The 17469-nt window shown below is 40.0% G+C and overlaps 4 protein-coding genes across 4 annotated transcripts; all 4 read left to right on the top strand.

Moving 5' to 3' along the window:
- Positions 1-283: 283 nt before the first annotated feature.
- On the top strand, positions 284-1258 carry LOC138596910 (olfactory receptor 2AT4-like). Its single transcript, XM_069668373.1, has one exon. It carries the CDS (start codon positions 284-286, stop codon positions 1256-1258), a length of 975 nt encoding a protein of 324 aa, XP_069524474.1.
- A 2699-nt stretch (positions 1259-3957) lies between these two features.
- LOC138597394 (olfactory receptor 52E8-like) lies at positions 3958-4923 on the top strand. Its single transcript, XM_069668992.1, has one exon. It carries the CDS (start codon positions 3958-3960, stop codon positions 4921-4923), a length of 966 nt encoding a protein of 321 aa, XP_069525093.1.
- A 2767-nt stretch (positions 4924-7690) lies between these two features.
- On the top strand, positions 7691-8659 carry LOC138597086 (olfactory receptor 52K1-like). The gene has a single exon (XM_069668616.1). It carries the CDS (start codon positions 7691-7693, stop codon positions 8657-8659), a length of 969 nt encoding a protein of 322 aa, XP_069524717.1.
- Positions 8660-10099: 1440 nt separating this feature from the next.
- Positions 10100-11059, top strand: LOC138596870 (olfactory receptor 52E8-like). The gene has a single exon (XM_069668310.1). The coding sequence runs from the start codon at positions 10100-10102 to the stop codon at positions 11057-11059; it is 960 nt and encodes a 319-aa protein (XP_069524411.1).
- Positions 11060-17469: the final 6410 nt, after the last annotated feature.

The following is a 17469-nucleotide window of genomic DNA, read 5'->3' as shown; positions in this document are numbered from 1 at the left end:
GCTGTAAAGAGGTCTTTTAAAGAGGTGACGCAGCAGGTGAATGCAGCACAGCATGGTAGACGACGCTGCCATACTGTTGATTCATCCAGCTAAAGCCTATAAGAGTTACTCACACTTTATTTAGCAGAGAGTTGTATAAAAGGGTTAGAAGTCCAAAGAATATGAACGACATATGAGGGAAATAATGCTTTGTAAGTATGACAATTGTGCAAATGATTGAGATGATGTTAAAGTGATTTATCGATCGTGTTGAACAAGTTTTTAAGGACATTTCTGCTCCATCATGCCGGAGGGAAATCAAAGCTTTGTGACTGAATTCATCCTAACTGGATTCCCTGGACTTCACCCAGAGTACAGCGGCTATGCCTCGGCTGTACTGTTCTTTGTTTACGTCCTAACTTTGACAGGCAATGCTACAATTATCTTCTTATTTGCCACCGACCGCAGCCTTCATAAGCCGATGTATTACATCATCCTTAACCTGTGTGTATGTGACATGCTCTTCAGCACCACTACTTTACCTAAGATCATCAGTAAATACTGGTTTCAGTCAGGGACCATTTCATTCACTGCCTGCTTTGTTCAAATGTACTTTGTGCACTATCTCGGCACGGTGAATTCTAATATCCTCTTCCTGATGTCTTTAGATCGATATTTAGCCATCTGTCATCCCCTCAGATACCCAGTTCTTCTTAAACAGTCCACCATTAACATTCTCAGTATTACTGCCTGGGTTATTGCCAAGCCAGCCGCTTTAACGTTAGTAATCAGGGCGTACCCTCTCCCTTACTGTGCCTCCAACGTAATCAACCACTGCTACTGCGATCACATAGGTATAACAATACTGGCGTGCACGGACAGGGCCCCGTATGGTCTTCCTGCTTTTGGGATGGCAATGGTTTCCCTACTGGGACCTTTGGCTTTTATAGTCTTCTCTTATTGCTCTATAACTATAACAGTAAGTAAGATAGCAAATCTACAAGGTCGCATAAAGACTCTGTCCACTTGTAGCACTCAGCTGATCGTAATCTCGCTCTATTACTTACCGAGATGTTTTGTATACTTAGCCAGCAATGTTGGCATTAGATTTAGAGCTGATGTGCGGATAGTAGTTATCATGCTGTATAGCCTCTTCCCCCCCATGATTAATCCACTTATATACTGTGCAAGAGCTAAAGACATGAGAGAGAGCTTGTGGAAGAGATTCAGGAGAAGGACTGGCCCACAAAACGCACAAATCTCAGCAATTAGTCACTGATAAATTGATTCGTGTGTTACTTTGAATAGCCATCTCTTTGTGTGGGGAAAGATAAGTTGCATGAAAAGTATTGATTGCAGGTGAAGTGAAAGTTAATGACGAGGACAGAAGCAAAAGCTTCTTTTATCTGGTAAATTTGGATTGTTGAAAACAGCCTGATGCTATGTGAATGTTAGACAAATTATATCTGTCATCGTTTCAACAATATTCTGTGATTTATGTTGCAGGGTACAGAAGAAAACAGCCTCAAATAAGAGTGTGATAGGCCTTTTTCACAGCGGACATCCAAAAGGAGGACAAGCACAGGTGTTTGTAGCAGCATTAATGTTGGCTGTATTCCATTTAGCTGCTTCGACTTCCTGGTCCTGGTCGTGTGCATGCTGACTGCCTGTCACGGCTTTCTCAGACACCTGAATAGAACAGAACCATCGTTAAAGTTATTATTCACACCTGTGCTTTTCCTGCCGTTGGATGAAAAAATGTCTGCTGTGAAATGAGCCAATAGTCACGTGACTTGGTGTGTCATGTATACTGAATGTGTGTGTATTTAAAAGCTATTTATTTCAAGATGAATAAACTAAATTATATATCTATTATCACATATGTGTATCAGTGTTTTTATTCTTCTTCAGAACTGTTTATCAAGTATCCCATAAGATTGTTAAACTCTGACCTTCGCTTTATCTTTGATCTGGGAACGTCTCACAGAGTTAGGGAGTTGTTTCCAGACAAAAATCAGCTGCTTGGAAGTTGGAGCAAAGAAATAACTCTGCAATAATAATATTATTATATAATATACATGTCCTTTAAAGCTTGAGCAAATTAAGGTATCTTCTGCAACAAACTGATTAGTGCAAGAAATAAAAAAGAGTCTTGGGAAATGTTCATATAGTTCCCTCTTCAAAGCCACCAGACTCCATTGACAAACACATTAATTTTACCTTGCAGGAAACTGGAGTTGCTGGTGTATCGCTGCTTTACATGGTTAGTTTATTTGATATTTTCAGTGTTAAAAAGGCCCAAAACAAACACAAACAGTGTTGAGGCAGTCGTAAACAAGGAACTCTGGTGTTATACGGGATAAAATGAGTGTGGCGGCTTTGAAGGCACATTGTAATGTGTTGACGTTTTAACCATTATGTATCTCTGTCGTCTAATTGATGGGAGGCGAATGCAGATTGTTAGACATGTACGCTCATCTGAGGTAAATAAGTTAATTGTCCAATTAATGTGTAACATGTAAGATACTCTTGTATATTTATTCTATCTTATAGTGGGCCTGCAGTATTTATACATTGTCACCTTGCATGTACTCTGTGGGCCAGATGTTTCTTCTGTTTACTTTCTTTTGGAATAGCAGATTTGAAGCAGATATTGTAGGCTAGAGCGTGCAACTGTTATAAGATTAATATCACTGGTCTTGGGTAGTTTGGAAATATTACAAGTCCTACACAGACAGACTCTCATTCAGCGAGCAAACTCAGCAAGTTACACAGGAAGTTACGCTGAGCTGTATAACAAGTGAAGGCCTCTGCTTACTGACATTTGGTCTGCTCAATGCTGGGTTCAGCACTCATCACAGCAGGCTGCGCCAAAAGTTAAAAAGTTTGTGCTGTCGTTAACTCATGTCCCTAAAGGTCAGGTGCATCCTCACTGCGCCAGAGACCGTTTGAGAGCCACTTCTCGTTTAGCGAGTTAGCCCTGAAGCACAGTACTAGTCGGACCGGTCTTCTCATCACTCATCTCACGTGGTTCAGCGTTACTTGGACAACTTCAAGTTAAACCCCCTTCACTTTGTGCCCCTCTTCTGCAGTCCCCAGACATGATCAGGGGAGTGATTAAAGGGTATACACAATGCTAACTAGGAGGTCTTTACTGTATATCTGCATACACCCTGCTCATTACTTCTGCCTGATCCGGCCTGAACGCCAGTTTGATCATTCTTTGCATGTCCCCTCAGTTAAGTTTACCCAAAACATAAACTGCAGGTGATTCTTCCAAGCCTCAAACCCAGATTAAAGCCATGCTGTGTGCTGAGAGACCTCCATTAAACCCTGGGGTAATTAAAGCTCTTTCCTAGGGGTTTAACTAATGTGCAGTTGTTAACTCATTTGGGATTTATACCCATTAGCATTATTAAATTAAAGGTCTCCCAATAGCCGTGGTTGTGAGACAGTTTGTTTAGGTTTAGGCATGACGGGCCTCGAAAAGTGGTCTCTGGTGAAGTCATGTATTTGTTTAACATCCATTAACCCGGACCTCTTTCCTGTACAGACTTTGTTGCTCTTTATATTCAGTCCTGACTCTTTTTATTTAATGTCATTTGTGCATAAAATGACAAATTGTTTGGCGTCTGTATGGCTGTGTTTTATTTATGTAACTTTAAATGTTTAACTCATTGTTGGAAAGACAAAAAACACAGTCAAACATTTGACTGATTGGGTCACATTGTGATCCTTTGAGGATATGTCGGGACAAATTCGATATAAGGCTGATACTATCAGGCTGTCCCACGTCTTTTGGAAACTGAAATGCAATCTGGAATGAGGCAGAGTGTTTAGGAGAGTGTAAGAGTCAAAACATATAATTATATAGACGCTATTCAACATTTTTAAAGTCTTATCTGTGCTTTCAACTTGTAGGTCTTTCTTTAATTGATATTTTGGTTTGGATAAAATTGTTTTTTGTAAACTGAAATCATGATTGCCAATGTCACAAGAATGAGAAGCTTCTTAATCCTTGGATTTCCTGGACTTTCACCGCAGTATTACGGTCCCGTGTCGGCTCTGTTCTTTTTCATCTACCTTGTTATCGCAGTGGGAAACGTTTTCATTTTATCGTTTGTTGTGTATGAGAAGAGCCTGCAGAAACCAACATATCTGGTCTTTTGTCACCTGGCACTGAATGACTTAACATTTGGCACTGTGACACTCCCAAAGATCATATCTAAGTACTGGTTTGATGATGGCATTATTTCCTTTTATGGGTGCTTTACACAGATGTTCTTTGTTCATTATTTAGGATCAGTGACTTCTTTCATCTTGTTGGTCATGGCTCTTGATCGATTTGTTGCTATATGTTTTCCACTGCGTTATCCGGTCCTGATCACAAACAACATCATATCAGTGCTCTGTGCATGTGCTTGGTTCATACCCCTGCCTCTGATGGTGGCTGTCGTACTCCATGTCCTCACTTTACCTTTCTGCAAATCTAATGTCATTGCTCAGTGCTACTGTGACCACATTTCTATAACAAGTCAGGCGTGTGGAGAGGATGTTAGAATAGTCGCAGTAACTTCTTTGTGTGTGGCCATGTTTTGTCTTTTGGTTCCTCTTGCATTCATCATTTTCTCCTACATTTCCATTATTAGGCTTATTCTGAAAATGTCCAACGCTGCCGGGCGCAAAAAAACCTTATCAACTTGCACCCCACAGATACTCATCACATGTCTTTTTTACCTTCCCAGGTGTTTTGTTTATGTTGCTAATACTGTTGGGTTTTCTTTCAGTTTAGACGTCCGCATTTTATTGATACTGCTGTACAGTCTTTTTCCTCCTGCTGTTAATCCAATCATATATTGTTTCAAGACTCAAGACATAAAGCAGATGTTGATGAAGAGGCTGAGGAAAACTAAAATTGGAATAGAGATCACACTTTCATGTTAATCCTAAACTGAGAGAAGAGGCAGAATGCCAGAGAAAAGCAGTTTTAAACATTCAAAATCTGGCCTTTACATTAACCTCTATCTTTGTTGTTGCTTTCCACTTGCCATTAATTTTGCCAAATTTCAGTCTTGGTCTTCATTTTCTTCTACACCTTGAGTGCACAGGAAACAATCAGGGCAAACTGTTGTCCCGTTCCATCTAGTGCACACAAATCTTGATGGGCAGATGTGTTTTTACAGTTAGCTTTTTACCTATTTTGTAAAGTCAAAATGAGCTGCAACCATGGCAACTTAATTTCAGAGCCTTCAGCCAATTCTAGGAGCATGGTAGTGCAACACGGAAAAGGTGCTGCTCAGACTTCTAAGTTAAAACAATGACTTTTGTATTTTTGCCTTCTGCCTATGTATCATCATTATTCCTGTCGTGTTATGTTGGAAGATATATTCTATGAAGTGGTATGTCTCTTTCCTGAATTCTATAACAGCAATGAAAATATGCAATTTCCATTATTTGTTTATCAATACAAGTTTAACTCTTTTATCATTACTAAATGCCAGATGATCATCGGTGTGGACTGATCAGAATAACATTTTGTATTGTTGTGTTTGAATATTGGTGTGTATGTAAATGTGAGAGAGGAATTAACGGAGAAAGAGAAATGTTAATATGTGTATTGTTAAGACATTTTACATTAATAAAGTAGAAATGTACATTCTTAGTTTTGTTACTGGCAACACTGAGTAAATATGTCCCAGATAACTTGAGGGGTCTGGAGGCTTCATAGCTCAGTAGTAAATCAGATAGGAATCAGTCTTTTTGTGGCTGTTAAGATGAAGATTTAGTTCGTAACGAAACCATGTTAAACATCACATGATGCTATTTAAATATGCTGTTTCATCTGCAAAAGTATGGAGGAAGATGTTACATTATTCCATCCTCTAAGCAAGGGAGAGCATGTAGATGTTAAATAACAGAGGCCCGAGAATGGAGCCTTGAGGAACTCCCCATGTGATTTCACTTGCTCAGATTCATAATTTCTAAAAGACACAAAGTACTCAGAGTACGTAGTTCTAAGTTACAGATGTCGGGTCTATCTAATAAATATTGTTAAGAACTTGGAGTATGTTTTTTGTCACCTGTGGTCTGCTTCTCTAAACTCTCTTGACTATGTTTGGGTTTTTTCTAAGATATCATATTGTTTAAATAAACCATTGAGCTTTATCAACGAGGCATTCATCTTTTGTACTTTCTGGTTTTTCAGTTCTTTTCGTTTGTGAATTAAAATTTAACATATTAGACTGGGCGCTGTGATGCAACTTTTATCGATTTAAATCTGAACAGACCTGGAAAGCAACAAAATGATGAATCTAAGCAGCCGCTGATATCATTTAAGTTTATTAGTCAGACATCACCCAATGTACTGGCAGATCAGCGACCAGAAAGCATAAGATTTATATTTTGAGCATTTTTTGACAAAGTATGTAAAGTATGTTAAACTTGCATTATTATAAAAGCGTACTGTATAGATGGATGATTTACCCTTCATTGAGCACAATTAGAAAACAGCGCAAACAGAAAACAGTCAATATTCTGTCATTGCTAGCAGTGTTAGCATGCGTCATTGTGATTTCTCCAGGGGAGAGAAGATAAGTCAGCTCATCTTAAAAATGATGACTGCAGATATGATCCAGTTACCGTTTATTGAGCTGGAGTACAAGCTACAATAACAGCAAACAACTACGAGAGCTGACGTGATTTATGAGGGTCAAACTGAGGGCTGATTTGCATAAAGCTAACAAGGTAGCTGTTACTACAGACTCGTGGACAGCCTTTATGAAACACAACAGAGCCCCTGGCATTACAATCAAAAATGGGAGTTGAAGATCGTTGCCCTACAGACTTGCAGTTCTGATGGCCAGCACAGCCTAAAAAGCACAGCAGCTAGCCTCAGAGCAGCCACTGAGGAGTGGGACATGGCGTTTTAGCCAGTAGTATCTTGTTGCGAAAGCAGCCCCTTCATTGTGCGAGTATTGCCACAAAACTAATTAAGCCATATAAATGCAACTATACAAATGGGCAAGTCTCATTGAGAAAGATATGGTTGGAGGGTAACATTGCTTTACTAGAATCTTTTTGGATACCATCCCTGGGGGACACCAAAGACGTCAAAGAGACATCTAAATGAATGCAATCATCTACATGATAATGTAATGTAAAAGTCATTTCAATCTTTCAAGTTAAAGGTTACAAAATAATGGGATTTGAGTTTGCCTTTGTTTTCTTGTGTCAATGTACAGTATATTGCTACTGTTCAAATCTTTATGCAGGTTTCGGAAGAGTTGTGTGATGAAATAGAAAGAAATACCATTAGAGAATATGACCCTATGAGAATACGCAAGGTCAGACAACACATGGAGCAAATATTAACCCTGGAACTGCACTCAGCCTTCAGTTGTTGGCCTGTACCTGAGAGGTAGTTGGACTGCTAATCAAAAAAGTTAAATTGTCTAACTATAAACCTGTGTTTCTTTTTATATGTGATATGTTTGTCAGATTGCCCATGGGTTGAAATGTCAAAAATTATAAACCAATGCTTTAACAATTAGGCAATGTAGGGCTATTTTAATATTACAAGTCATTATTCAAAATTATTGTTCTAAATTGCAATAATTTACTCAATATAACTACTGATATGCTTTATTAGATTCATTTTGATTTAACTTTTAGGGCTCTCTTTGTCTTGGTGCAGCTTGTACGATAGGGGATAATGCTCTACTCCAATGTCACAAGAATGAGAAGTTTCTTAATCCTTGGATTTCCTGGACTCTCACCGCAGTATTACGGTCCCGTGTCGGCTCTGTTGTTTTTCATCTACCTTGTTATCGCACTGGGAAACGTTTTCATTTTATCGTTTGTTGTGTATGAGAAGAGCCTGCAGAAACCAACATATCTGGTCTTTTGTCACCTGGCACTGAATGACTTAACATTTGGCACTGTGACACTCCCAAAGATCATATCTAAGTACTGGTTTGATGATGGCATTATTTCCTTTTATGGGTGCTTTACACAGATGTTCTTTGTTCATTATTTAGGATCAGTGACTTCTTTCATCTTGTTGGTCATGGCTCTTGATCGATTTGTTGCTATATGTTTTCCACTGCGTTATCCGGTCCTGATCACAAACAACATCATATCTGTGCTCTGTGGGTTTGCTTGGTTCATACCCGTGTCTTTGTTGATGACCATTGTTGCCCAGGCTCTTCCTTTACCTTACTGTAAATCAAATGTCATTGCTCAGTGCTACTGTGACCACATTTCTATAACAAGTCAGGCGTGTGGAGAGGATGTTAAAATTGTACAGGTCACTACTCTCTGTATGGCCATGTTTTGTCTTTTGGTTCCTCTTGCGTTCATCTTGTTTTCCTACGTTTCCATTATCGTTGTCATTTTGAAGATGTCCAACGCTGCCGGGCGTAAAAAAACCTTATCAACTTGCACCCCACAGATATTCATCACGTGTCTTTTTTACCTTCCCAGGTGTTTTGTTTATGTTGCTAATACTGTTGGGTTTTCTTTCAGTTTAGACGTCCGCATTTTATTGATACTGCTGTACAGTCTTTTTCCTCCTGCTGTTAATCCAATCATATATTGTTTCAAGACTCAGGATATCAAGCAGACTTTGATGAAGAAGCTTAAAACAAGAAGGATTGGAATAGAAGTAAAGCTTTCATTCTGATAACAAATCGATGATAAAAGTAAATCTGCATTAAAAATTTATTTTTAAAAAAGGTTAGCAGGTGAGAGCAGTAGATTGTGTGCAGTTCATATGATTATTGTACTATAAAAACAGTACTTGTGATATTTTTAAGTGCAACTGAGTTACAAATATTGCGCTGTATGTCATACAATGGAAAATAAATGTTAATAGGATTAAATAAAACTGTATACTATCTGCACTATAGGACTTACCACATCTGAAGTCCTGTATTTATTCACACACAATGGTGCTCTTTCTTACGGGCAATTCATAAGCCACTTTAATTTTATTTCTCACCAAAGCAGCACGTCTGAATCTGATATGACGAATATGATCCTGACATGACAAAAAGAGGGAAAAGAACACAAAGCATCCACTCTCCTCGGGAAAAATACCAAGCACATGCATTTTGATATTGTTAATGGCCCGACATCCATTCTTCTATGATCAACTTGGTCTGACTCGCACCAGGTGTAGGTTTACTCTACACAGTTATTGGGGTATCTTTGGGTGTAATATCTCTTTTATTGTGTAGAGCAGGGGTGGGCAACCCTGCTCCTGGAGGGCCACCTTCCTGCATGTTTTAGGTTTCTCCGCACTCTTACACACCTGATTTGAATGATCTACTCGTTATCAACCAACTGAACTGTCTCAGGGGATTGGTAACGAGCGAAACATTCGAATCAGGTGTGTTAGAGTGCGGAGAAACCTAAAACATGCAGGAAGGTGGCCCTCCAGGAGCAGGGTTGCCCACCCCTGGTGTAGAGGTATAATTTCTAATTCTAAGGGGTATAGTACAAGTAATATGTCCAGCTACCTGGCTTACATTCACTAGAAAGTACGGTCCTTCCCTTTTATACAGTCAATGGTCCTGCCGTGCTTTCTAAAACAAATGTTGTTAAATATATTTCAGACTGCCGGCAAAGCCTTAACGTTATCAATTTAATTTACTTGTAATTAGGGGTAAAGGACTGTGTTGATAAATAGTATATCTTCATATAGGCCTAACCTCCACCACAGTAAACTGTAGCTGCGTAACCCTCTGATAACCCCCCACAGACTATTGACTGAGCATGTCATGTCACATTGATCGTAGAACACCTGGAACTCTCTTGGGAACGTTATCATTTGGGATTTACCTGTTTACATACATAATGCAGTATCCAGATAGAAGGTGGTTAGAACATATTAGGTGGCACTGAAGGGAGATGTTGCAGGATGCCTGTGAAAGCAGATTGACTGTGAATGTCGCAGGGTCAGACTTTAACTTTAGATCTACAGAAAACACTGAAGCAAGTATTACTTTACTTTGTTTGCTTAGACTTGAAGTTTATTGTTAATGCTTTGTTGTTATTTGATATATAACTACTTTATTCTTTGTGTTTTCTATAGAGTGTGTTTTTTTTAATTTAGTTGATTATGTTCCTCACTAATATATCGAGGATAAATAATTTCTTCATCCTGGGATTTCCTGGACTTCCACTGGAGCATTATGGACTCGTGTCAGGCCTGCTTTTTGTTCTCTTCATAGCTATAGCTGTAGGAAACATTTTCCTTCTAGTGTTTGTTAAATGTGAACGATCTCTTCACAAACCCACGTATCTGATCTTTTGCCACTTGGCCTTAACCGACTTAGCGTTTGGCACTGTTACTCTGCCAAAAGTCATATCTAAATACTGGTTTGATGGCAGCGTCATTTCGTTTTACGGATGCTTTGCACAGATGTATTTTGTTCACTTTCTAGGCGCGACTCATTCCTTCATCCTCATGGTGATGGCTCTGGATCGCTTTATTGCAATTTGTGATCCGCTGCGTTACGCAGCTCTGTTCACAAACAGAACTGCTACCCTGCTGTGTGGAATATCATGGCTTATGCCGATATCATGGATGGTGGGAATAGTTTTCGATGCTCTAAGACTGCCTTTCTGTAACTCTAACATCATTGTACAGTGCTATTGTGACCATATAGCAATCACAGCTCTCGGATGTGAGAACGTACGAGAAGTTCAGGTCATTGCATTTGTTCTTGCTATGTTCAGTCTCACGGTGCCTCTGGGTTTCATTGTCTTCTCCTATTTCATCATCATTGTTGCCATTTTGAGGATGTCGAGCTCCGAAGGCCGCATCAAGACTCTGTCCACCTGCACGCCGCAGCTGCTCATCACGTTCCTGTATTACATGCCGAGGTGCTTCGTGTACCTGGCGAATATTGTGGGATTCACTTTCAGTGTTCCACTCCGCATTGTTGTTGTAATGCTGTACAGTCTGTTACCTGCTGCTGTCAACCCCATCATATACTGTTTCAAAACTAAGGATATCAAGGAGAACTTGAAAAAGAAATTAATGTTGAGGAAGGTTAATATCAGCACAAAGACTTGATTTAGTACCAGACCTCAAAGAGTACAACGGCGCATTGTGCAATTTCCTATGAGCCAAAACGCAGCCTGGGATCCTTTAACTGGGTCTCCTGCTGGTTCCCTTTACACACCATGTTTGTAAGAGTGACTGAGCCTTTTCTTTTTAGCTCTGGATCTCTTTGCCCCGGTAAGGAGCCGAAACAGAAATCACCTGGAAGGTCGCCTTTTTACCAGCCTGTATTTGAAATGTTGTCATTTTGTATTTTAACATTTGTATACTTTCTTTCTAAGTTATTTCATTGCAAATTTTGTAACGAAACTTTGTTTAAAAAGTGTATAAATAAAAAAAAGTGTTTTATAAGAATTTATTTTTTGTGATTTCAGGCATTAAAAATAACTATAGAGAGTCATAAAGGCTGTTTCATAACCAGCTTTAAAGTTACCTTGAAGTTCACTGTTTCTGTCAGAGCCTTCCAGCTGATTCAGAGAGACAGAGCTGTTTGCATACTTGATGTTACAAAGGGGAAAAGTTTAACGCTGTCAGGTAGGCGCTGAAACACAAATATTGGATGAGTGCAGTTTACATTCTTGGTGTCTATCGGCTTTGGTGTGTCAGTCTGCAATGTTTCACCCTAAGCTAATAACCACAAGCTCCATTTTTACAGATAGTTAAATTGCATTTGTCTTGTCTCATTAATAAAAGGAATTGAGGCCACGAGATAGCAAAGTATAAGCCAGCTAAAAAAAACTACCAGCAGCCCTAAAGTCTAAATTAGCCTGTTCTATCTAGAAATAAGTTGGCAATTTATTTTACAGGCATTTTTGTTACATTGTGTGAGATTCTCTAATCCAGCAATCAATATATCAAAATCAGAGTCTGTGGTTGCTGTGGTTACCAGCCTGCACACGCATTACAGCCTCCTCTGCGGGGAGGGCTTTGGAGGCAGGACTGAGCGCCTCCAAAACGCAGCAAAATCTGCTCTCTTCTCCATTTTACCTACTGCAGCTATGGCCTCCTAAGACCCAAGCTTTTGTTTGGTATGCATTTTTAATTTCTCCTACCTTTTGGGGATCAATAGGACCTAATAAGTATAAAACCTAAGAATTGTCTTTGTGTTACATTGAAAAAGTCCCAATGTCCTCATGTGAGCACCTTGTCGCAACGGTGTTGTAGCTTGTTGCTATTGATAAAATGAGTCAAATGTGTCTGCCATATCAAGCTACAACTGTTAATACACATTAAATAAACAAGTTTCAATCATAAAATCTGAAGAGGTTTTGTACCTGGTTGAGTTTCTGTAGAGACCAACTGTAACACATTTTGGTCGTTATCACAGCCATCTTGAATGTACACTGATCAGTGTAATTTGTGACCACAGGTTGGTGGACAAAGTGTCCATGAATGAGACCAACGGGTCTAAGTTTGGCAGAATAAAATATTATGGTGCTGTGAAGCCAAAATGTAATGCCCCCGTATGAGGACGCAGGGTCTCAGGAGGTTAAACAATCTAAAGAGTTTAATATAGTAGTGTCTTTGGGTGTAAGCTTAAATTTCTCCACTAGATGGAGCCAAATCATCAGGTTATTCCAAAAACTTTTGTACTGTAGTCATTCCAAGCTTCCTAACTGACACAGCAAAGAAAACCTGACTCTGAAGTTTTTTCACCTTGACCAAGATTTGTACTCATTAAATTAGATTTTTCGAGTCAAAGTGATTTGCCCGTTTTTGATTTTCAGAAGACATTGACCTTTTATATCTCAGTTTGCATTTAATCTTACTTTCAAGACTGTTGCAAACATCATCCTGAATATTCAGGCACTAAATGATGCACAGGGATTTAAAAACACAGATGGGACTGGACACAGTCAGGGCTCCAGAGAATTGTGAGTGGGAGAGCTACGGGGGGCTGGGTTGTTTATTAGCAGGTGCTCATGATTTTTCACCAACATCAACTAATACAACCACAGACAAAAACAGCTTTTTATCCCAGGAATATAATTGAAAGGCATGTGACTAAATGTACAACACAAGCACAATCAATTCTGCGCATTACTGTTGAATAAAACAAATACATTTAAAAAGTATTGTACCATCCAAATCAAATAAACCATAAAAAGCATCTGTGGATTTACAAAATACTTCAGCTGTGAGCAAACATGACTGTAGCTGCATGCCAGATGTAGCTAACGTTAGCCCGAGGCACACAGCACCTTACAGAATTAGCTTACCTTCAGTTAATGATTCTAACTTCAGTGCTTGTTCACAACCTGGGAAAAGTGGCCACAAAATGTAGGATGAGTTTTGATGTATCAAAATCATTCTAATAAAGTGCAAAAAGAACTGAATAAATATTTCCCTCCTTAACCACACATTTTTAATAAAGATAATCAGATAATTTCCTCTGTGTCACTCTGCATATCACAGCCATGACTGGGCTCACTGGGTAGACGTGCAATGTCTTCAAACACGGGAGCATAGCTGCTAAAAGGTAGCTGCATATTGAAAACATTTTCCCATTGTTCAAACATAGTGCCAGGAGCACTCTCAGCAGTCTGCTGACCTGCAGCAGAGTGAGAGGTGTGTTTTAAGACAGGTAAGATTCTTTGTTTCCTGGAGCTGTACCCTGACAGGGATGATCGGTCTCTGATGATAGAAAACTGTCCACACTCGGACTCGGTGAATGTGCTGTCTGCTTCACTTTCAGATGATATCTCCGTCTTTGTGTTTGACTTATCGGGTCTGGATCTCAGGGATGCTTGATGTGACATTGTTTCCTCCAGAGGATTGTTTAGTTTACTTATTTCTTCAAAAGTGAGGCATTGTGCAGGTTCCAGGAGCTCTGGTTGTAGGAAAATCTTCTTGTGACAAGGCGGTGTATGTTGGGAATTGTCTGCATGAATTTTAATCAGCAATTGCTTGTTGATGGAGGCCACATTTTGAGGCTTTGTGGGACTTTTTGCCCGCTCTTCCCTGAAGCGTTCATTCTTAAATCCTGCTAACAGCATCCTTAAATCTCCCCAACGTTTAGGTTCAGCTTTCACACACTTTGTACTGTCCAAATGCTTGTGACAGCTGAGTCTGAGTGAAGCAGTGTCTGAATGACTTGCACTAGAGATGCTGCCAATCTCGTAATACTCCGGCTCACTTTGTAGCACCGGCTGAACACTTGACAGACTGGCATCACAGTAAAACTCCACATTTAACCTCTGCTGATCAGCACTGCACTGTTGTTTCTGGTTTCCTGTTGATGCTTCATCTGTGAGCGTTCTGTTATCATCAAAGCAAAACCCTATGTTGTCCGTCCCCTGCTCTGTTTTCTGCTGCGAGCTGTCACTCCGACTGTTTGCATTCTGTCGCCTTGCTCTGTAAAGAAAAAAAAACATCCCTGCAATCGCCAGGATGGAGATAAGAGGAAGAATCACAGCTATGAGCCACAGAGGCGCGCTGCCTTGCGCCTCAGAGCATCCATGCCGGCTCTCTGCTGTAGAGGTGCATAAATCACAGGTGTGATCGGAGACATTATGAAAACAGATGCAGGACCTGTTCTGCACAGCTGGTTTGCACCTCCACAGGCTTTGACAGTGTGAGGAGAGACAGCTACTCCTGTATGTGTTCTCCTCAGAGCAGGGTGACGGGAGGCAGACACCCGGGGAGCTGCAGCTGGACTGGAGAAGAGACGAGCTCGGAAAGACGTCCACCGTCACACTGTGTCCACTGACAGGCAGAGAGTAACCGCTCACATTAAAGTACTGCACACAGCCAACGAACCCTGTCAGTAAAAAAATGAAGACATTTCCCGAAAACATTATTTACATATAAAAACAAATTTACTGATGTTAACCCTAAAAATTATTTCCCTCTGGCTTACACACCGGCAAAGACACATCTGAATTTTGTCACCAAAGAAGACGGTATATTTACCTGACTGTTGGAGCTTTGAATCACCTGTCAAAGCTGCACCAAGAATAATCTTCTCCACCGTAACAGGAGTGAGATCCATGCTTGGGTCAGTCATGTTCAAGACTGAAATACCATCCAGATACAGAACAATGTTTTGTCCCTTGCTGGACATGGAGAGGACATGCCAGACCACGTCAGCTACAGGAGAGTCCAACGTGAACTCCGACAGGTGTCCCGTCAGTGTGTCTTTGGAAACGTACACAGGTTTTCGGTCTTTTATCTAAAGTTTTAAGAAAAAACAAACAATTTACACTCCAAACATAAATTCAAGCTTAATTAATATGCAGATAAAAGCATTTCAAATCTACCTTCAGCATGATGTATGTTCTCTGTCCAACAACGGACATTAACACTCCATCCTCTTTCGTTTTAAACGTGATGTTAATCCCTCTTTGGTCCCAGTGTTTTTCATCCTTTTCATGTTCCGTTAATATTTTTAGCAGGTAGTCTCTCTTGAATCGCTCCTTGATCACATACTCAATGTAGTCAATCCCATTAAATTGCAATACCAGCTCCTCTGACATCTCTAATTAAATTAAAGAAAAGGGTATTTAGAAAATCACATAAAAGAATACATCCTGTACATGATACGGTTTGTTTACCTTTGGCACAGTTGATTCCAGTAAAAGGGCTCTTGCACTCACAAATATAGTGAGACCAAAGGTCATGGCAGACGCCATCGTTCTTACACGGGTTGCTGTGACACGGTGGTGGTGTTGCCCGAGGACACCTTCACATAACAAGTTAGAAAGACAAATCACTGAAATGTAGGCACACAGAAAAGTAATAAACAGAGACATCTTCTGTATCACGTTAAGACAGTTTTAAAGTGATAATCTCAAAGAGCTCAATTTTGTTATATTTGGCGGCACCTTATGGCCATAAACAGCAATTGAGCACACTTCCCAGATAACCAGACGTCTACGGTTGGCTCCCTTTGTTACTGTTACTGTAACTCTTGATTTTCCTCGCTTTCCTTTTTAGACTGTTTGCCTTCATCTGAGCATCGAATTTGTTTCTTTTTCTTTGGATTTTCACTTATTTTTGAAATTGTATCTGTAGTCATCCATCTTTTCTTTGTTTGTTCAGCCATAATAGAATCCGCTTAGCTCCGCCTACCCTCTCTGGCAGACCAACCACTGCTGGGTGATGGAAAACGTGTCACTAACTGGGCGCCGCTTGTGATTTTTTTTGCAGATATCGCCACAGACACCCAGTCTGTAATACTGCAAATGCAAAGGCTCAATCACCATTGAGTTACCTCATTCAGCGATAGATAGTGACTTAACAGCGATTATTTAAATGAAAATCTTCGAGATTAAATCTTTAAGTACTTTTGGCTACATGCATGCCCTCAATAAATCGGGACAGTAGAGACATGAAATTGGGAGGGAGAGGGGGGCTGTCCCTAAGTTTACTATTTTATTGTGAAAGTGATTTTTTGTATGCACAAATTATATAAATGACTTACCTATCATGGATGTTATAGGTTGCGAAGGCCATAGAAGGTCTCAGCAGGATGCCATTTACATAAATGTTACGAATACATCCAACAAAGTCATGTGTTTTTATCTGGATGGGATGCAGTGACATCGAATCGACAGTACTTAATCCACCAAATGTCATATTACTGCCAACATCAAGTGTCCTGATTGTAGAGAAACACAGAGAGGAGTCGTTAAGAAAGATTATACACTTATAATCTTTTGCAATTATTGTAAAGTAGTAATTATGTCACCTCACCTTTCTAAGCTGCTGCCTTCATTCCGAGAAAAACAAAATCCACTGTTCTCAACATCAGTGCAGTTGTCCACATGCAAAGAACCCATCTGTTAAATGTATATCTTGCTTCATCATCAGATTCATTAAACAGTGTATGTAATCTGTTAAACTTTGTGAGTGTTCAGACATATTTGAAACTCACATTGCCGATCCTCCTCACAGTGACACTGTGAAAATATCCATCGACCACTTGCTTGTTTGTCGGCAGCCTCACAGGTCCTGAGCCCAGGTCATAAGAGAGACGTATGGCTCCATTCAGAATCTCCAGGGCAAAGAACTCCCTGCTGGATGATCCTCCAGGGTTGTAGAGGAGAAGGGAGTTCCTCTGCACTGTTGCGAACTCCAGAGAGATTAAATTAATCCTGCGATCCAGCGGGGGAAACTCCATGAAGGACAGCTCCTCAAAGCCGTAACTGTGCTCCTCACAGTGGCCTCCACTGACACCTAATATAAAGATAAAACATAGTAAATAACATTTTGCAAATATGTGTCTGCTTTCTGTAGAGAAAGAAGATACAACTCTCATTTTCTGTTGATTAAAGATAAGGCTACAGCAAGCAGAGGTTAGCTTGGTGTGCACAAAGCCTGGAAAAGGTGGTACACAGCCAGCCTGACTCAGTCCAAAGTAAACAAATTCCATCTACAACCATCTCTACAACACATTTACATCTCTGTGTTTATTCCGAAGA

Source organism: Semicossyphus pulcher, unplaced genomic scaffold (assembly GCF_022749685.1).
Source record: "Semicossyphus pulcher isolate SPU_LCO1_2020_fin unplaced genomic scaffold, fSemPul1.0.p SCAF_19, whole genome shotgun sequence".
Lineage (NCBI taxonomy): Eukaryota > Metazoa > Chordata > Actinopteri > Labriformes > Labridae > Semicossyphus > Semicossyphus pulcher.
The sequence above is the reverse complement of the archived record's forward strand: the minus strand, read 5'-3'. Positions and strand labels throughout refer to the sequence as shown.

Coding starts and splice junctions, on each gene's coding strand:
- LOC138596870 (XM_069668310.1), top strand. CDS start 10,100: ATGTTCCTCACTAATATATCGAGGATAAATAATTTCTTCATCCTGGGA.
- LOC138597086 (XM_069668616.1), top strand. CDS start 7,691: ATGCTCTACTCCAATGTCACAAGAATGAGAAGTTTCTTAATCCTTGGA.
- LOC138596910 (XM_069668373.1), top strand. CDS start 284: ATGCCGGAGGGAAATCAAAGCTTTGTGACTGAATTCATCCTAACTGGA.
- LOC138597394 (XM_069668992.1), top strand. CDS start 3,958: ATGATTGCCAATGTCACAAGAATGAGAAGCTTCTTAATCCTTGGATTT.